At 29.9% G+C, this 22,278-nt stretch overlaps 1 protein-coding gene across 1 annotated transcript; it reads left to right on the top strand.

Moving 5' to 3' along the window:
* Positions 1–12,623: 12,623 nt before the first annotated feature.
* LOC113400048 (digestive cysteine proteinase 2-like) lies at positions 12,624–21,047 on the top strand. Its single transcript, XM_026639416.2, has 14 exons — positions 12,624–12,693; positions 13,764–13,866; positions 14,073–14,169; positions 14,918–15,041; positions 15,367–15,493; positions 16,787–16,899; positions 17,489–17,570; positions 17,660–17,740; positions 17,852–18,081; positions 18,809–18,935; positions 19,172–19,277; positions 19,404–19,493; positions 19,798–19,892; positions 20,652–21,047. Exons 1-14 carry the CDS (start codon positions 12,633–12,635, stop codon positions 20,836–20,838), a joined length of 1,623 nt encoding a protein of 540 aa, XP_026495201.2. The 5' UTR covers positions 12,624–12,632; the 3' UTR covers positions 20,839–21,047.
* Positions 21,048–22,278: the final 1,231 nt, after the last annotated feature.

The following is a 22,278-nucleotide window of genomic DNA, read 5'->3' as shown; positions in this document are numbered from 1 at the left end:
GATAATTGTTAAAAATATATTTAAATAAACATTGCAACACAATTCATAAAAAAAAGATAATGTAAACAATAAAAAACGAGTAGCGTGTTATTTCTCAAACTACCAACACGACAAACCAGAATGACTACTGAACAATAAAAAAAAAAAAAGTGGTCAAAAGCAACGCGACGAACAAAGATATTAATTGTTTATTTAAAAGACAAGTTTTGAACGCTCTTCAAGGGCCAAGCTAACGTACACGCTATTTATAAGCGTCGTTCACTTTTTTTTAACATCTCAAACTACACCTGCCACCGTTCGAGTGCACGATTGGCCAACCACCTCAGAGTCAATAACACCGAGCCCACCCTTCTTGTTTAACCCTTATCTTTTAAATAAGTCGTTATCTAATCATTCCCTTTAAGATCGTGCAAGAACAGATGCTTAGACTTTTCAAAGAGATATTTTTGAGAATTGAATATTCATAACATAAGAATGCTGGTCTTGATTACGAAATTGATGTCAGTATTAACATTTTATCAGATTTATAATACAAATTTGTTAGTTGATAAATACGTTATATAAATTCGATTTAAATAATTTCAAATATTTTTAATATCAGATTCTAAAATACCTTTAACAACCCAACAGTGGTTCAATGATGAAATTCAAGCATATACATTTATTGAAAAGGAAATTTTTTTTTTACACTTTTTAAAATTTTTTTTATTTGGCAACACTTATAACTCGTCAATAATTATCAAGCAAAAATAATAAAAATTACTGGAAACTCCTAAGCTGTTTCGTCTTTATTTATTATATTTTATATATAGATTACATTTTATATTATATTTCTAAATTTTTTCAAAGTAATTGGAAACTTTTTGAATAATAAATTCAAATTGTCTAGTAAGTTTTTGGTTAAGATTAGCTTAAATAATGGCTTAGAAGAAGTCTCGATTCTTTATTATTCTGCCACTTTTTTAAAAGTAAAACAAGAAAACAAGAAATTCTATTTAGTTAAACTAATCGTACGAAACAATCAACAAAGATCGTCGAATCCAAACATTTTACTGTACAATCCATTAGTCTTTTGACTAATCAATACACTTTATCTAACATCTATAGCTCCGTACAAAAAATAAATTTATTTATAAGCGTGCTTGAAAAAACAAATCTCTATTTTGTATCTACATACAAATAAATTAGTTCAAAAATATTTCTATCAAAAATTTATAATTACTATAAAATATATATAAAATTCGAAATTTGAAATGTCCACCTATTACGTGAACATTTATATATTCATCTTTTAATATAATTAATTATTATTAATAAGCCCGTACAATTATACCTTGATCATTATTTCGTTTAAAAAATAGCACCGTTACAAATGTAGAGGAAGATAATTAAATTCAATACAACAGGTCCGGACGAATAAAGCCACGGGCAGACGTGATATAAAAAAGTAACGGTAAGATGGCTACTTTTGAAATACGTACCGAGATTGACAATCCCCGATAACATTTAACTCCTCTGTCTATAGACAATTAAACAAATGGACAGAGGTAAGCGAATTGATTGTTATGATAAGTCGCTTTGACTTCCACATCTGAACGTGTATGGATTATCAGGCTTAACAAATCTTGATTATATCAACTACGCCGTTGAATAAAGAGTGTTTTTGTACGCTGAAAAAATCTAAGCAGTTTATTTTGGGAATTTTATTTAATTAATCTAATAGGGAGGAATTTAACTCTAAGCTAAGTGCCTTAGTAAGTGCTGTTGCTAATTTATAGTCATGTTTTCAATTAAATGTTTGTAGCAAGTTGTTGTTTCCAGCGAGCTTAAATGTACAAGTTATAAATTTTTTTTTTTTTTTTTATTTTATATATAGTCAAAATTGTTAAATTAAAGAAGAAATGCATTTATTAATGTTAAGCCAATATATAATTAAGTAAATTATATATCATAATTATTAAGTTTTAATTACATAACACTCTATGTTTAACTATTGTTTAAGAGGATTTTATTTTTGTTAATTTTTTTGTGATGTATGATAAATTTGATTTTGATTAAAATACTTTGTAATATTTTCTCAATATTTACTTTATGTTTGACCACTTAAACTATAATCACGGAAAACATCTACGCGCCGTTCAAAATAAAAAAAATATGCGCCACTCACAATCAATGCCCTGTCTTCCGCTTGTTATTAAGATGGTCCCAGCATACCATCGCCTTTCAGACGCCGCACCGTCAATCAGTCGGTGATATCTGTTAAACATCGACATTCGAGACACTCGAATGACTGCAGTAGCCTTTTTAACTCAACCGAACCAATTAATAATAACGATAAACATTACAGAAAAAAAAACCGTTGAACTATTTATATTTTGTTTATAGCGTTAATGATCGTTTTTTGTGATATTCTTATTGAAGGTTTTAAGTTAATGACATTAATGACACTAACCCGTTATTAATTCTAAGTTTATTTTTTAAACAATTGTCCTATACGACGTAAGGGTTACCACATAGTTATAAACAATATCTTTACAAAATATCAGCTCAATAAAAAGACAGATCGCTTAGAATACATTTAGAAATAGGTATGAAATTGGCGCTTATTATGAATATCCATACAAAAGGTCGACAAGATATTTTATTGACATTAGGAAAACAAAAACATTTTTTTTTTATTCGTTATAACTAGAAATTTAAAGTCCGATTTGGTATAACTATTTACAATATTTTATAATAGAAGTTATTTAAAAGATGTAAAGCTTTAAAGTTTGAATAGAATCCGACTAAAGGAAACATTGTTTTGAACGTTTTTTTTCCGTCTATAAAAATTTCTCTACCGGCTTGGCGCCGTTGCTGCGTGACATTCAATCATATCTTATGTCAATAGCATTTCTAAAGACACCGATTTCATTGTTTGCGGCCAAGAAATCAATAAATCATAGCCCGCTATGCCATTCTATCATTAGAGCTTATATTGTTCTCAAATAGAACATCCATTGTCTTTTCTATTGTCTGATATGATTATGACAATTTATCTATTTCAAATTATTTTATGAATAAATTGATAGTAATTGATTTATGATAAAATATCTAATTTAATGAGGTTTTTGGGTCGTATTCCATTATACATATTGTAATGTTTTATACGATTACAGGCTATGGAGTATGAGATGAGTTAACATGACGAAGTACAATACGGAGTTTGCAACATTAGCAACCGGGCCATCTCGACTATTCTGGTCTATCTAATTTCCAAGTTTAAAATTGTATTCCCAATTTATTTCGAATTTTTGTATCCTCTAAATTCGTAAGTTTGTGCGTGTTTTATAAATAATTCATAGTATGTTCATCATCATCATTCATCCTATGTTTTATTTACAATGTGATATTACTGTTGAATTAGTTAAATGTATATATTATAATACAATTAAAATTATTACACCATGTATAATTAGACAGTGTGTTTTGTAACTTGTATTTTTGAATGGGCTTGTAGATTGAAAACGTCTCATCTCGCCATATCGTGACCGCATACGAAATGACGCATTTTTTTTATTTCAGTGCGTTATTTTTTAAATGATGTATAAAATTTGAATAGACAGCTTTTATAACTAAATGATTGTATACGAATGGGACTATTGCCGTTTATCACTTCCTTGTTCCGTTAAAACAAATTAAAATACTTTTAGTAGTTGTAACAATACAATTAGTCATCGATATAATTATAATGTTTATGCGCATATTAAATAAAAAGCAAAAAATAAACCCTGTAGAAAAAGTTAAAATGTATTTTTAAATCTCCCTCTTAATTAATAAAGTATTTTATTATCTGAGTCTGAATTGGTTGATCCTGTATTAAGACTTGTTATTCACTTAACGTATCGAGCTATATATTGCTACAAAAAAAAAGATTTTTTTTTATGAATATTGAAATAAAAGATCCTATGTTTTGTGATATGATGTATATTTATGATACAGATTTCAATGAAGTTTCTCATAGTGAATTTCGGCCATTACAAATGACATAATTATATAGACATTAGCCATTGTGAATGGCGCTAAGGGAGACTAAGCAAATATGCAGGAGCTATAATAGTGAACAAGTGGTACTCTTTCTGCTCTCACTCTTGCAATCCGATGAGACGGCAACCCCCTAAACTGGAAGAAATCAAGGGAAGGGTCACCGGTATTACATACGTACCGAGGCCTAGAAATGTAAACACTTCTAAACTCTGAGATTGACAGCAAAATCTAACTTTTTTATCAGACCGAAATTTATATGTAGAATTTTTAGTAATACAGGATAGATTATATACGAGGCCATCAATTAATGTAAAATTACATATTAACTACTTAAATATACCATCATTTTATATGGCAGTGCAACGATTACCTCTAAAGCAGCAGCTCTATTAGAGCAATTATAAAAGCGATACTGCGCTATTATTTAGTACCCGTTCAACACAGATCTCGAATCGATCCAATTTCCTCTGACTCAGCGGATAAGAGTTTTAAACCTGACTACATTTTATAACTAATAAATAACACGCAAAATTGCTTTTTTAATTAGAACCCTGCGTCGGTTTTCTGGTACATTGTTTTTCATGTAAATAATTGGAATAACTTTGATAGTATAAAAATAATATGTCATGTGTATGTGTGCCACACTAGGTTCGCTGCGTGTAAGCCGTAGGTCCCACACATTATATATCCTACCACCAAACAACAATACTTCGTATTGTCGTGTTCCGTGTTTGAAGGTGAATTGAGCAAATGTGACTGCAAATACGAGAGACTTAACACATTAGTTGGTGAGCGATGTAAGCAATGGGTAAAATTTCTAACGGTTGTATTTATGAGAAGCTATATAGCGATAAATACATGTATTAATCAGATGTAATATAATAAAATTATTTTATTGATTTTATAGTTTTGAGCATATATTTCATAATATATTATAATTAACAATGGACTTATTCCACTTATGTCAAATTCAGAACAATTTACAGCGACATTACTTTTATTATCAGTATCATTCAAGCTAGGTTTTTCTTCCGTTAACATTTCGTCGAGAATCGACGAACCGATACTCGGCGCGTGACAGCTCGCGGGTGCATTTTGCGCCTATCTCCCTACAACTACCAGTCGTAATAAAAACTACTTTATTCCTGGCAATCAATTTTAAACCTTCTCATTCAAAATTAAAGTTCATATTCCTTTAAAATTGTACATAAGCTATTAAATCTGTATCGCTGAATCGACTCGAAGTCGTTCGAGCGTGATTTCCAATTTGATTCTTTTGACTATCGAAATAGCGTTGATTTCGTTTTTTGCTCTCTAAAGATTTGTTTTGGTGTGACGAAATGCTGGGACTATTCGTCTATAATAAAACGACACAAAGGACGGTCGATGTGTCTCGTGCCACGATTTTTGTTGTCCGACCCGAAGGCGCGTGGTTTTTACTGAGGAGAAACATTTTTTAAGTTCGTTGATATCATGTAACTTAATTTAGTGTCGGCAGCGGCAATAAAATTAATGTTCTATTTTTTTTTTTTTATAAGTTTGTTATAAAAAATAATCAATTGTGTCGTTTTAATTTGGGTAATAATGGAGGAATAATCACTGCAATGGGTGTGAGCAGTAAAAAATAATAAGTTCGATTTTGCATACGGGTTTGTCTACAAGCTTATATGAAAATAGTTAAAAGGAAGGTGGAATAAAATTCGATTCGAGAATATTTTGTATAATAAATAGGTCTGTTGTCATTTTCTATCAGAAATTTCTGCCAGTTTCCCCTCCTCGATGTTTTTTTTTTTAAATAGATGCCAGCGTCAATTGCCCTAAATAAAATAAATTAAAAAATATTCTAATGATGTAATACTGTTATAATCGTTTAATATTATATAAGTAATCTCTCCCAATCGTATTTTGGAAATCGATAGCCACAGCTTCCATTATGAACCAGGCCTATACAAATTAATAAAGCAACGTTATCAAGCGGTTTAATTAAATTTCTGATAATATTTTCTGTTTTACGTATTAAATTATTTTAACGATTATTATAATTATTATACCACGAACTTTTAATATTGCGCTTCGATGCATAATTAAAAAATATTATAGCATGTCCATGTTTTGTCATTGCTGCAATAATCAAATAAAAAAAAAACCTAGCTATGTTGATACTTTTTAATTAAAGAAATGTATCTTTTGCCGCACTGTCTAGATATTATTGAATAACTACAGATAATAAATTAGGCATAATTTCTTTTTTTAATTTTGACATATATGTATTCAGTATTTGGTAAAATAAAAAAGAAAATATAAGTTATTTGCTTCTTTGCAAGTCGATCAACGTCGTGGAATAGGAAAATAAACATTTATTTACGTAAAATTATTTGTATTGAGAACCTAAGTATATACGAGTACAAATTAAAAAATATCTACTATCAAATCATGACCGCACGGAATGGTGGCAAGTATGCTAAGAGAATTTCTCCGTTCCCTTTCTGTCACTACTGGAAGCAATAAGAAGTGTTATATGTTTTAGAAATGTTTTCAACTATTATCAACCAAGCTTTTCTACTCATACTGTATAATTCTGAGAATAATGTATAATTTCAACATAGTTTGTGTATTTATACTGAAGTTGGATTTCGGATGCATATGGAATAGATATTTACCTCGGAGAGCTTCGAAGTTAGATTATATATCGTAAATAAATTTTTTCAAATCTTAGAGCTCATAAGATATATTTCAAAATCACTATAAAACGAAAATGTATGAAATAAAACAAAAGTATTTGAATAAAATCAATAAATGCAATTAGCATGAGTACCGAGGCCACTTATTTTCCATATCTCGGAATTTTATTAAGCAAAGCTAACTTGTAAGCGGAGTCCAGTGACTGTTTCACTGCCAATCGAGATGAAATTTGCATTCGCATGCCGAAGTCAGTCTGATTTAAACGCGATGGTAGGGTTACCATTTAGTTCGGAGACAGTAACAAAATTCGATTAAAAACATATTTTTGTTAAGCTTGGAATTTAAAGACCCTCTCGTAATTAAAACACTTTTTCATAATACATTAAAATGCTAAGGCTTGGTGAGAATATCATGCTTGTACTAGACTAATACTTCATATTTTTTACACTTTAAATCATTTATATGACTATTAACAATACTGCCCTAACCTCTTAATAAGGTAAATATTTAAGTTAACAGTCTTTAATGACATCAAATGGATTATAAGGACAAACCAAACTATTTTAGTCGTTTCTGAAATTCGAGGTCTAAACGCCTTATTTTGATAGGAATGTTGAAAGTAATTTATTATAAATAGTGATAGCTATGAATCTTTTCTTTTAATATCATTTCTTATATCGAAATTCACTTTGACTATCCAGTATACCACCTTCAATGCCGCAAAAACGACTATCAAGTTACTAAGTTTTTACCCGACGAAACTTTCAAGCGATCGAAAGTTAACTGCGTCTGGCTTGGAAGTCTCTATCGAACGTTTTGTAGTAGAAGAAAATTTATATTTACCAAAACAATTTATCTATAATATATTTGTACATACTATTAGTCTATTTAATTTTAATTAAAGGAATAACTATATGTGTTATACAGTAATTTATATATATAGTTATAGTTACAAAATCATTTTTCAAATAAAACATATTTTATATATAAGTAGACGGATCGGCAAATAGATAATAAATGGTGGTAATCAACCATAGACATTGGTGCTGTAAGGCTTCTCACCATTCCTTACATCGCCTATGCACCACCAACCTTGTGAACTATGATGTACCTATATCCCTTGTGCCTGTAGTTACACTGACCCTTAAAACCGTAATATAACTTTATTAAGTATTGCTGTTTAGCGGTAGAATATCGGCTGACACAAATCCCTACCAAGAAATAAATATATCATTGAAATATCATTGAAATGGCCATTATATGACCGTTCCAAATTTAAAAAATATACTAAACTTTTATATTTAGTTCTTCCAGTTATCCTATTTACTTAACTCTGTGTCGACATATAACGGTCAGGCAGCTCAGGGTCCAACATAATAACACAACTTAATCTTAAGTTCAGACCACACTCCTTCATACTATTTATTTTTAAATTGTATTATTTTTATCCAGTATAGAACTGTGCAAAGTTTTGTGAGAATTCGCTTCGCATCTTACATGCGGAACGTTGACAACCAACCGGTGATACACTATTGTATGCATGTATCTTTCTGACATTTCACGATCGTTTACTTCAGTGAGTTTCGAATTTGCTCTTACAGAATAACACTGCACGTATACATTAATTATATATGAATACAATTATCGTTTCTGAAATAACTATTATTGGACACGTTGATTCATAAACTTACAAATCGAAAAAAGATAATAGGGCACAAAAAATAATTTATATAATTTTATCATATAAAATTTTATCAGTGTTAATTTAATGATCGATTTTAATTTAAAAAAAAAATCATAATTGGTAATCAAAAGTTGTCTAATATAACATATAAAGTGCAGCATTCTATATCAATTGATTTTTTTTTAAATAATATATTCTAGCAAAACGACGCCAGTGTGGGGTCACTCTAAGAACAAATCTAAATTCCTGGTACAAACTTATAGTGGAACAGCTAGATTCGCATATTTTACGCCTGCACCTGCGTCTGACTGTAATTTAACGATAACTAGGAACTACAGCCGGTATCGAACACCTTTCTATTAGAAATTTCCGGACGCTATTTAGGTTTAATTTAAGTGTATATTAAACTAAATTATCATTGACTTGATAAAATCGTGTGCCTTGTTATTTCAGTAATCATTATAGTATCTGTTTTTTTTTTAATATGATCAATTTTTTTTACAAATGCTTAAATTTTTTCGTCCAAATATCGAGTTTTACAAAAAAAAAATTAGGTATGTATTCAAATTAAGAAAATATATTTATACACTAAAATTCTTCGTTAATCAGTTGTCACAACTAAAACCTGAACATTACTTCATTTTGATAATCCGAGCGGATCTAGTTTCTAGAGTTATTGCCTCGATTAAATATGATTTATTGCAAGGAAACTTATTAAAGAGCTCGGTATATCAAAACGGCAGGTGTTCAATTTATACTGATCATTGGGTTGCAAGAGAAAATGTATTTTTCTGTAAACAGCTACTTCAATTATATTTAGTAACTAAGTTAAGGATTTAATTTACCTTCGTAAATATTCCACTACTGGATTTACTCTCCGTGAAGCAACACAGTTTAGAAAAGTTATATCTCCGGAATTGTTCACGCTGGTTGGTGCTTATTGATATAGTAAATATATATGAGAACAATGTACAGACTCGACGCAGAAAACAAACGTAGAATCACAGATACAGGAAATAAAATGCGATGTTGCTTATTATCATTATCATACGAATATACATACGAATTGAGTTCTGATAGAACAGCACTCCGCAAATAATGTTTTCACAATTATTTATTTGTGAAAACATATTTATTCGGATTTTAATACATAACCTTAACTTAAAACTCGCATACTTTATAATGTCGGCCATATTTCTATATTAACCCATTATATTCATACTTTAGTTTACTTTATTGTTCACCATCAAGTGAAAATAAATAAATAAAATATGGATACAGCCCAAATAAAAGGAGCAAACAATCATGGTGCGATTTTTTCCAGGTCTAAACTAGAAAACTCGTTACATTAACCTAAGTATGTCTTTTACCTTTTCACATTACAATAATTGTTAGACAATTATATAATATGGAATGAATACACGCTCATCAGTCATTTTTAAGAGTTTAATTGTCAATGATTGATGGCGTGATATGAACGTTAATCGATCAATCATTGCGTTACATGATTTTTGCTCGTTCTTTGGTATAGCCTGATTCACTCACTGGTTACAACACAAATAGTTACAAGTTCTATTTTCGTTTTTTACAATTAGTTTCGAATCCAAATGGTAAGAGCTTGAGGCAGTATTTTTAAAAAAAAAAAAAAAAAGAAATCAGAACAGTAAACGGTTATCGGTCCTTATAGATTAATAAAACTCGCAAAACAAACCCTTTCATTTAATCTGGCAGACTCCAGACTCCGCCGGAGTTAATTAAGATCACCATCCATTACTCGATCGAATTAATTAGTCCCATAGTCCCATAGACTGTTTGTAACAAACTCGAATCTGTTATAAGATTTTAAATTTTATTCAATGAAGTAATTAATTAATCGCGCTACATTAATGTTATTTATGTATACCTTTTTGGATTTTTAACTTTATTCTATTAATAAATGATTTACCTTGAATATTTGGTAGTTTTAATAATTTGTATATTTAATATTACAAGGTTTACGATAACAATGGAAGATAACATTTAATAACATATAATAGTTGGTCTCAATAGTTCAACGGTACTAAATGAAGAAAGTTAGAATGTTATAAACATTAAAAACAAATGTATCTATTTATACTTGTGTGTATGTATATGTATATAATTCTGTTAAAAAAAAACTAACTTCATTTTTTATTACAAAAATGTTATAAATACTCGTATAAGACGAATATATTTTACAATTATAAATGTAAGACAACTATATTTAAAGCCCGTAATCAATATCTAATCATTATTCTCCTGTTAAGTGAGTATAAGTACTTTGTTAATAAGAGACTAAGTAGGAGGCTAATCATACGTTAGGACGTACGATTCGCCATTATTAACACACAGTTGATCGTACGTAATTTAACATATCAACCTAAATATACGATGAATAAAAAATTCATAGGGCATTAAATAAATATAGGAAGTCGTGTGTGCAGTGAATTACTTAAGCATTGTACGCCCCACTCACAAAGCGTATAATATCTATAAAGCGTCTGAGGTAGGCTTCGCTGTACAATATACCTAATGGTTGAACAGACACTTGCGCTCAGGAAACTAAAAAAAAACTTTATTTAATAGACTAGTAAATCCATTTATTATCGCTTTTGTTGATTCAATAATCTTATGAAAAATGACAAAAAAAAACAGCTTTAATTATCTTTTTAAATTAGTCGTATTATTTTATTGAGACGTTAAGCATTACTTGCATCTAATATAATTTAATAATATAATATTCTCTGTATTATTTCGCTCTTCTCACCCGCTGGGATGGCGACATGATGACAGCTGTTCATGTTCAGAAGGCAAAGACAGATTTCTGAGGAACGGGAGTGAAGTCACTAACAAATTGTAGACTCCTGGCTACTACTGACAATTTAACAAAAAAAAAACGTTATTACATTGTATTAGTCTAACATGGTTGGACCCAAAACCTCGTCAACTATAATTGTATTGCAACGAGGCAGTCCAGTATAAATGGACACGAATTACGGATCAGTTGCAATTGATAAGATTCGAAACGAAAACTAGTTTGTGTCTATCGTGTGACGTTTCCTTATTAATAAGTCTTAACGCCTAATCCCATTACTCTCCTCGGCGGATGTCGAGAAATAATTCTAAAGCAAATGTAATTAATTAGCTGATAGGAATATTCGTGAGTACGCAAAGCCGTTTATTACGGTAGAAAATCTCATTACAACAAGCAAGTAGACCTAATTAAAATGTATCTCAAACGCCCAATTTCTTAATATTTCGTAAACACGCATGGTGATGTTTTATTGAACCAATATCCGTTTCTTAATGAATTTTATTATTATATGAATTTTAATGAAGCGTCCGCTACCTCAATAGTAATGAAATTATCTTTCGAATGACGTAATGTACGAAAACACCATAGTTAATTTAAAATTGGAATCTAAATTTCTGACAAGTTATTTTTTACAAGTTTAGATTTAGCTCAAATACTCTGATTAACGAAGGACTCTATTATTAGTAGAATGTAGTAATATTATACTATATTCAATTAATTACAATATTAATCTGTATTAATCTTATAGTTTACTCAAAAAATATTTTCATTTATAATAATAAAAATAATCTGTATTGTTATGTTCATTAAAATTTAATGAATTGCTGAGGTTTTTTTATAAATGCAAACTAAAGTCATAATGTAGATTTAACACTATTAATATATGACTGATCAAAATGAAAAAAATATATTATCAAACGATTTTATGACTTATCACAATCAGCTCTTCTATAGTGTGGTCTATAAAAACATCTTAGGTTAAATTTTCAGTTCAACTAAGTTGTAGTTAGTTTTGTTTTAATAATAGGGCAAATCGAAAATACATTCTGAATCAATTTTCATCTTTGAAAGAGAACACCCTCGTACGTTTCGTATGATAATCCAATTACTACTTTGTTAAGAACGTTGAGCAAGGTCGGAATCTTTACTAATAAGCATGCTTCTAGCATTAGACTTGCTTATTTAGTCTTGATAATCAAAATATATTACCATTCCCCGTATTATAATAATTACTGTATATGTTAATTAAATAATTTATTTATTTATGCATAAGGTTTAAATAAATGCTTATCCATATTAAGTCCTTTTATAGAGCGTGTGTGATTAATTAATTTTGGGACTGATTACGTTTCGTATATAATAGGTAATTATGGATCATTTCATCATACGGACATTTCGTTGGCTATAATGTTTTTATTTATATTGAAAATATTATTTTTACTCGCCATTGCGTCGGCTAGCAAATCTGGTGAGTTATTTTCAATAGCATTAAGAGTTAATACAATTTTCATGTTTTATTAGGAATTATTACAGAACACAGAATACTTGTCTGTTGTTTAAAGTATAAAATACTTACGCAAAAACTACCTACTTATACTACAATTGTCAAAAGTGCTAAGTTAAAATGTAGCATTTGTCATGCAACAGATAAGTTTAAATAGAGGGCTGTTTAGTTCCATTACACATCAGCAACTTCGTAGATATAAATATAAACAATGTTTTAAATTTATCGAATGAAAGTTAATTTAAATTTGGAACATCTTCACGTCACAGTGAAAAGTATATTTCCAGTATACATTTAATGATTAATTCTTTAAAAAAACTCAGGAGATCAACTTTTTTTTCGTTTAATTGTTAACTATTCGATAAACAATTTGATTAATGATTCTTTGATAGAATTTCGATAGATTATAATAAACAATTATTGATCAATCAATCAGTAGACACAAGCATGAGAGGAAGGCAAATTTATAACTCCTAATTTCCGACTTTGCAACGTTAATCCTTCCTGGGGTACGGTATTTGTGTCTATAATAAGATTCCACGGTTAATTTTAGCTTTCCATATTAATGAATTTTAAAACTTTAAAAAAAATATATTGACATACAAGGCATATTACTCAAAGGCATGATACAAGACTAAATTAATGCTCGAGTAAAAAAAATCGGACTTAGTATTTGTTGATTTCTAGGCAAGATATAAATTGAATCGTGAGAGTAAAAAAAATCGGACTTAGCATTTGTTGATTTCTAGGCAAGATATATAAATTAAACTGAGTTACTTGCCGGTTCTTCTAGGTAGAATCGATTTTTCGAACTACTAGCTATTAGTGCCGGCTTCGAAAAACGAAAATTAAAATGCCAATTTACACATATTTTAATGAATTATACACCTACAGCTTCCTCATGAATCACATCGTGTATACGTGAAAACCGTATACAAATGTGTGTCATAGTTTTTGAGTTTACCGCGTACTTCATTTTATGATACATAGTAAAGTGTTTATGCTATTGTTATAAGGTTATTTGTCTATTTTAGTGCAAGATGATGTACTTCCCGAGCTGAAATGGTCGAAACAATACTCCTTAGAAGCTAAAAAAATCTCGCTCACTTCCGGTTTAGTTGAAGACATAACTTACTGGTAAATTAAAACATAATATTATCAAATAATTGAGAAATATATTTTCACGTAAAAATTTTGTGGTGCTTGCTTATTTTTGAACCCGCAATCATCGGTTAAGATGCACGTGTTCTAACCACTATTATTATAATATCGATAACAGTCAATCACTATAATATCATTTAAAATTAAATACGTCATTATATTTTAATCATATATATTTTTAGGCGTACTAGCAGCAAATCTAGAGTTGATTACAATAAGGGTGCAATAAAATTAATTTCTGTAAAAAGGAGAAAGAAGAACTTCGGTCTCAAATACGAGGTAAAATATTAAAAATGTATACCCAAGGACTCATTGTAAATGCTTATTTTGGATTTATATATCTTTATATTATATATATATGTACAACGATATGTTAACTGTGGTTTGGTCTTCATTTACATATTTGAAATGTTCTATCTACTTCACTGTGGAATATAAAGAGATATATAAAAAGAGCCTTAATTTCCTAAGTTCCTTCGTCAAACTATACAATAATATTAATAGATTTTGTTTTAAGCAAACATCAAATATACTATTGTAGATGTATATGATGTTATTTGAGTAAATGTCACCCGAGTTCTAAATAAGTCTTAGATTGGGCACCCAATGTTGGATCAAGGACTACATGTTAATAATAATAATTACTATCGAATAAATAACATTTTTAAATACTTACCGACAACGCACATCTAATATAATGTAGAATTTAACTGAAATTCTTTGTGGAAAGTAGGTGAGCACTAAGGATTTTACGAAATTAATTTCGAAGTTATTAAAGAAAATCGTCATTTCCGGTGTTAGAAATAAAGAAATAGGTGCTAAAAATGAGATTAATAAGATAAAGACAAACGTTAAAGTTTTTTTAAAAAAAGAATCATCACCTGAGAGAATCAGGATCAAAATGTTTTTTTTTTTTTTAATAAAATGTCAGAAATATGGAAAAGGGCGTTTTGATATAATATACCATCGTGTACATATCTATTATATGTATCATTGGACCTAAATTTTAATAAATATTCTATTGTAGATACACCCAGAAACTACAGAAGAGTACACTAATAAGTTTATTTGCATAAAAACCAAAGGTTCAGTAAACAATCCTATCGAGTTAAATGACATCCTGCCATCGACTAGTGCCTTCGTACATGCTGGTAAGTATATTAATATATTTCACTACGAAATGTTTTTACTACTTCTGCTAATAGTAAGCCATTTTAATTAATTAACATTTCGTTATTTATTTTTTTAATTAAGACTGTGCAATGACTATATATAAAGACCGTATCCGCCATACATACTAATGTTGTGTTTCTTTTAGCCCAGTATTTGAATTTTATTTTATTTGAATTTTATTGTTAACGATATGACGATTTGATGATACGCGCTTTAAATACTTTATTGTGTTCGATAAATATTATTTTCGAAATGCATGATTTACATGTCCTTCAATTTTATTATTTTATTATTATTCAACAGGCAAGGACATTCTTGAAAAGGGAGAAGTAGAAAAGTTTGTTTACTTAGATGAAGGTTTAAATACGAAAACAAAAAAATATATCTGGGCGTTCTTAGATCGAAATAGTTCATCATGGATACCGGTGAAGTAAGTTTTCGATTAAAATAATGCGTATGAAAGATTAATTTTATTTACTATTTTTGTGTAAATATAAATATATCTATGGCGTAATTTTAGCGCCAAGGTATTAATCAAATATATATATATATATATTTTATCCCCTTTTCGAGATTATATATCGTTATATTTATATTTCTTATTGCTATTTCGTCACATATTAAAATATTATCAGAAGCGAAAGTATAACCTAATTAGAACCGATGATAAACGTATTGCTATATTTATTTAATATAAAACCTCCCGACGTCGACGATGTCCTAAGCCTAGGTCTAGCCCCACAGGCCTCACCCTTAGCATATACTTATTCTGAGCTATTCAGAGGTACCATACGTTGGTAACCTTGCTCGAATGGGCGTTACCGATAAATATGCAGAGATATGGAACCATCACAACATCTGTGCTGCGTAAGTCCGCAGAAAAGTATCACAGGTCTGTTCAGCACAATGTCTTGTCTTGGTCCGCACTGATTTAAAAGTTGACTGAGGGATCGCGATACGCAATCAAGCGTAAAAAGATCGCTAAAAATATTAAAAAAGGATACTCTGCAAAAATAAAGCGATGGTTCCCTTAGCATTGTGATACTTAATATTTAAATATAAATAAAACAAAATATATTATAGATGGTTTAGGAAAAAAAAGCGAAAAATAACAAATTCAAAATTACATAACTAGTGTACTTAGCCACTACTAATGAACACTATATGTGGTCCGCGATAAAATTTTATTTAATTGTATTAGCCAGTTTGTCGAGTTCGTAGCCGTTTGTGATTACTTTCCCAATCCTTGGAAACGAAGCATGAAATTATACTCCATAAATGCCCTCGATAAATGAACTAACTTATGCAAAAATAATTATTTAAACAGACTCGGTAGTATGGACATTAGCTCAATCATCATAACAGTTTTATAATTGAAAATAATTTACTAAATATTATTACAATACGGCTTAAGAAAACTATTACGTTTATATAAGGTATGCATTTATTTGTATATAATATAAGCATTACGTATTTCTCTTCTTGTTTCTTTGCATTCGGTTCTTCTCTACACATTGTTCTTCTCAACATAGTAAGTTTTCAAAATTCTTACTTAAATGTAAACTACTTTTATTTTTATATAAACTACTGAACAGTACTTTACATTCTATTTAATTATAACATGACTATTCAAATGCTTATTCAAATAAATAATGATTTTATTTTGATAATTAATTGCTATAAAAAATATTGCTACTCTTTACAAGATGTATTTTTTCAATAGGCTTGAAGAAATCGAATATAATTCATGGTTGGGTAAATTGAAGACTCATAATGAATGGAACTATTTTAATTATAAATCCGAAGTAAACTCAAGTGTCTTCAATATTGATCAGTGTAAGTGTACTTAATCAAACTGCTTCAATTAACGCTATGTGTGTTTATATTTTATATCTACCTACCTACTTACCTAATAAAAAAAAATAAGCGTGGCCGTCCCCGTCAAACCTGGCGACGCCCTGTGTTGGCAGAGGCGGCGAGCATCGAAATGACGTGGAGCGAGGTGAAGCGTGAAGTTCAAGACCGATCGCGATGGAGGACATCTGTGGACGCCCTCTGCCCCATCTAGGGGACATAGGACATTCATCATGACCTACTTATCTACACTAATAATCGCATATATTATGTGTTATAATTGCACAATGTTTAGTTTTCTTCTGGAAGGACACATTAATGATCTCAGAAAGAGATAATTACCCGCTAAGCAAAGTTATTCAATGCCTTTTATTGGTGTTTCATGTAAAATCTTAAAATTAAATTATTATTTAAAACGTAAAGTAGTTGCTATAACAAAATTAAATATTACAACATTTTTTTATAAAATTATAATTTGATATTAACGTGAACTGTTTTGTTTAAAAAAAAAAACTTAATATGGATAGCAATTTCTTATGAAAGATTTGTATAGTTCAACGTTTTATTTTAGATAATTGCACTGATTCTGATGACTCTGAAAACACATTAATTGATGTCAATAATAAATTACATGTGGATCGAGTTTTTACAAAGTAAGTTTTGTTCATTAAAATATAACAATAAAATAGCATTAAGTTATGATGGGGATGTATGATGAAGGACTTTTTTTATTTTCAAATAGGTTTCAAGAAAAGCAAAACAGAAAATATAAAGACGAAAACGAGCATGAATTGCGAAGGAAGATTTTCGAAAAGAACTTAAGGTATTTAAAAAGTTATTCGACCACTACACCCAAACCACCTCCAAAAGGAGCCCAGCTCCAGTCCAGTTGATAATTTAATATTATTGAGGATAATTTTGATTTCTTCTGCAGATTGATCCAAGAACATAATAGTAAAGACAGCACTTTCACCCTCGGTGTTAATAAACTTGCTGATCAAACTCCAGAAGAAATGGAAAGGAGAAAAGGTCTTCAACGACGAAAAGAAGGAGAGACTGGCAATGTTCCATTTCCATACACAAAATCGAGTATATCAGAAATATCTCAGACTTTACCTAAGGAATTTGATTTAAGACTTTTAGGTGTAATATCACCAGTCAAAGGTGAGTTCGGAAACCATTTATATATTTTATGACCTTTCTAGTAAATAAACTGTGAGTGTGCTCGGCGGAGAAACATAACATCGTTGGTGGCGCTAATGATTATCGGTAGTGGCGACAACATAGCGTCAGGTGGCCTATTTGCCAATATGTTTATCTATTAAAAAATGCATATACTAGCATAATTATTTATTAATTTGGATTCACTTGTGTTGCTCATCGAGGAATATTTGATATATAAAAAGGAAACGTATAGGAATATTAGGGTTCCCATGGTGCAGGAGATTACGCGTTGAAATCATTAATTGATTTAACTTTTACCATATAATTCCCAATTAGGTTAAAATTTAAAATAATATAATGTTCAATTATTGCCATTATTCGCTCTAAATTTTGGAGTCTCCAATTTTTCAAGTCATTCATTTTAAGTTAATTCTGGTTCTATACATTTTAAATTTAAATATTCTGTTCATCTATTATTTTTTACACTGCTAAGGGTATGTTAACCTCACTTTCCATATTAAAGTACATTTATTTAAACTATCCAATGCTGGTACGTGTTCAACTTGGGAAAACTCTCTATGATAGTGTCATCTATATCATAACTACTAATAAAACAGTTCTTGCATAAACACCAACAAATATAGATGGGAACTCAATTTTTCTTTGCCAGAAGTGCTTAGAAAGCTATGTGTGCTTAACATACTTATATTATGATTGTGGACTTCAGATCAGGAAGACTGTGGTTGCTGCTGGACGATGGGTACAACAAGTGCTGTGGAAGGTGCTTTAGCTAGAAACAATGGTGGTCGGCTTCTAAGACTTGCTAATCAGGCTCTTATTGATTGCGCTTGGGGGTAACTTCATCATAATTTATATTAACACAGAAAAAAAAATCAAGAAATGACTCCTTATGTTCCTACTTTCCTCTTAGATTTAACGCAGATCTTGTTAGAAGTGGAAACGGCAATAGTCAAGGCATCGTCGAATTTGAGACATTCAAATCGCTAGGAAGTCCGTACATTGATCAAGCTAAATAGTTATGTGTATATTTTTAACTGGTATATTTTCAACTTACGTAAGATGTTTATAGATTCTCTGTCGATGGATGCAACGGTGGCACTGATACGGGTGCTTATCACTGGATGATGAAATACGGATTACCCACAGAAGAGGAATATGGCCCTTATAATAACAAAGTATATTTCATTTCGTAGTAATATTAATAATAAAATCATAATATCTACTGTCTGTTTATGGCAATTTATTTTTTTAAATTTGTTTTTTTTTTATACGAAATAATAATACATATTTTAACATCTTAGGATGGTTTCTGTCGCATCCATAATATGACGAAAACGTTTCCGATCAAAGGATTTACTGATGTTACTCCATTCAGTACTGAAGCTCTGAAGGTAAAATAAGATCAGCGTACTTATTTTTCTATCAAAACAAACTATACGTCAAAAACATAATTTTTATACAAAACAAACAAAAAATTATAATAAATCATTTGCGATCGTGTCAAGAATTCGTTTCTACGTTGAATTACTTTTCCAATTTGCTAAGCGAAAATTAGACCAGTTTTTCCGTTACTAATGGAAAGAAAAGAACAAAATCAAACTTTACAAAAACACTATTCAAGTTCCAAGTCATCAACTGCAAAGACTACAAATATATAATTTTATTACATATTTACATGAATTTGTTCTTTTACAGATAGCTCTTATCAATCATGGACCATTATCTGTTTCCATTCATGCCACGGATACGTTAACATCATATACCAGTGGAATCTTCTATGATCCTAATTGGTGTGTATTTATATAATAATTGATATTGTAATAAATTTTAATGAATACTATGTAAAAATTTAGATTTATACAAAGATATCGTCTAAATTTTACCCTCTTACCTTTTCTACGACCCTTACGACAAAGAACCACTTCCCATGCCTATATGCCAGGCTGCCTAAAAATCTCAACACTGTAAGAAATATTCACTATCTCTGATTCCTTCAATCCACTAATAACATGGAAAAGAAAAATAAATAAAAACAATTTTGATGATTTCCTCGGATTGTGATGTGAGTGTCTTCGGTCTTAGCGTTTATTCTCACTTGAGCAGCAAACTAAGCAGGATATGTGTGCGCTAATATAGATACATTCTCATACGAACTATGAAAACAGCAATATACGTGTTTTCCGAATTCCCCAAACTTTTGGTCGCTACTAAGAATTTCTTGACCAATAAAATCCAAAACTTTTTATTTATTGCGCCCCGGAGTTTGAGCCCAGAAGCTTTAAATCTGTTCGCCTTTCTGCTAACCACTAAACCAACCTGATAAACAAAACAAACAATATAAGCATTACATACACCAATGAATAAAATACTCTATGGTACTATAGCGGTGATGCTCGATACGTAGACGTATAAAATCGAACAAAAATAAGGGCAAACTTTTACATGCATGTCATTTATAATATGCACGATTTTATAAGTTTCATTATAATAAAATTCGTTCCAAATTTGAAACATGAACACCTGATATATTTTTCTAATTTATTTTTCAGTGATCCATCAAAATCAGCTTTAAATCACGAGGTAACTTTAGTGGGATACGGGGAGTATGAAGGTGATACCTTTTGGATCGTGAAGAACTCATGGGGTAAGAGCTGGGGCATAGATGGCTACCTCCACATTTCTACCCGTGACAATAGTTGTGGTATTACCACGGAACCCACTTACGTTGTTTTCTAATATGAACGACACAAAATATTAAAAAAAATACTGGCCGTTACTGACTATGACTAAAATGTTTATTTTAAAACACAATTAAGAAATGAAAATTCCAATGTTTAAAAGTTTGCGAAACTGTGAATATATTGATTGACTTTTTATTTTTTTTAGTAGCATAAGATTGCACTTGTAATTAGTATATTGGTTTTTATTTACGCTTGTAATAAAATTATATTCAGCATTTACTCTTTTATATATTTTAACCTAAACAAATATTTTGATTCATAATAAACCTTTATAATAATTTCTTGGGTTTATTCATTATGGCAACATTATAATAAGTGATGTCATATATAAATCTTTGCGAGCATTTGGGAGATTTTGTTTTTCAAAACAACATATTTAATATAACAAATATATTACATACTCGTATTTTTCTTAATATTCTGAACTTAATTCGAAATTGCTAGCCATTTTTCTTAGAAAGTTATACCGTTAGTCTGACTCTTGCTTAAAGCAGAACAAATTGTTCACACAAAAGACAAGACAGTCGCGTTTGAAATGAAAGAAGAGCCAATTGACATAATATTATTTATTTATTTACTCTATAAATAATTATCGTACCGCAAAATGCTGTTCGAAATATCCAGGTTTCCTCATATTTTGATATTTTAAGACGATCTCACAAGCGGCGCGCGTACTCTACAAAAGTATATCTTACTAATAGGCTCAAAAAATAAACGGTTCTTCAACATATTTTTAGTTAGCGTACAGCGTACCATGTAGTTTTCAAACAAATTGTTACATTTGTTCTTGCTTTAAAACTGCAGGAAGCTGAAAAAATATACATGTGCTATTATTCTCTGGGTTAGTCACATAATTATATTTAAATTAGTTAAAAGATCATTTTATCAACATTAAATATTACTTTTTATTAATATTTGACTATTTATATTGACCAAATTTGAAAAATCATGTACCTACCTACAATCTACATATATATTTAAATTTCGAACTTTACACGCATATTAAAACATTATAATTATAGACGTAGATATGTGTAAAGTGCTCGTCTAGCGAACCTACACGAATAGAGTATATTTTGATATTTTAGGACGGTCTTACTCGCGGTATGAGCATACTCTATAATAGTTGCGTGACCACACCAATTTCTTCTAATCACAAACACTTTAGTGCGCCATCTGTTTACATTGAGCTCTAATTTTATATTCATTCTACCTTTTGTATACGTTTTGTTATGAAATGTACTCTTCTACTTAATATTTGTTCAAAATATTCCAGCGAGTTTTAATGATAATCATCCTTATCAAATCTACAAAGATTCAAATCACTAAAATCAAAATGTTTGTAATCACTGCTTTCATTCTTATCACTCGTATTGCATACAAAGCTAATAAAGCTAAATTATGTTCTACCGACAACAACTAACAAGAAACACAG

The sequence above is a fragment of the Vanessa tameamea genome, chromosome 8 (genome assembly GCF_037043105.1).
Source record: "Vanessa tameamea isolate UH-Manoa-2023 chromosome 8, ilVanTame1 primary haplotype, whole genome shotgun sequence".
Classification (NCBI taxonomy): Eukaryota; Metazoa; Arthropoda; class Insecta; order Lepidoptera; family Nymphalidae; genus Vanessa; species Vanessa tameamea.
This window is presented reverse-complemented; position numbering and strand designations above follow the sequence as displayed.

Bases quoted from the DNA above. Each gene is read 5' to 3' on its own strand.
- LOC113400048 (XM_026639416.2), top strand. From the start codon at position 12,633: ATGTTTTTATTTATATTGAAAATATTATTTTTACTCGCCATTGCGTCG. The intron at 12,694-13,763 runs GTGAGTTATTTT...TGTCTATTTTAG, and splicing joins TGCGTCGGCTAGCAAATCTG to TGCAAGATGATGTACTTCCC. The intron at 14,170-14,917 runs GTAAAATATTAA...ATTCTATTGTAG, and splicing joins ACTTCGGTCTCAAATACGAG to ATACACCCAGAAACTACAGA.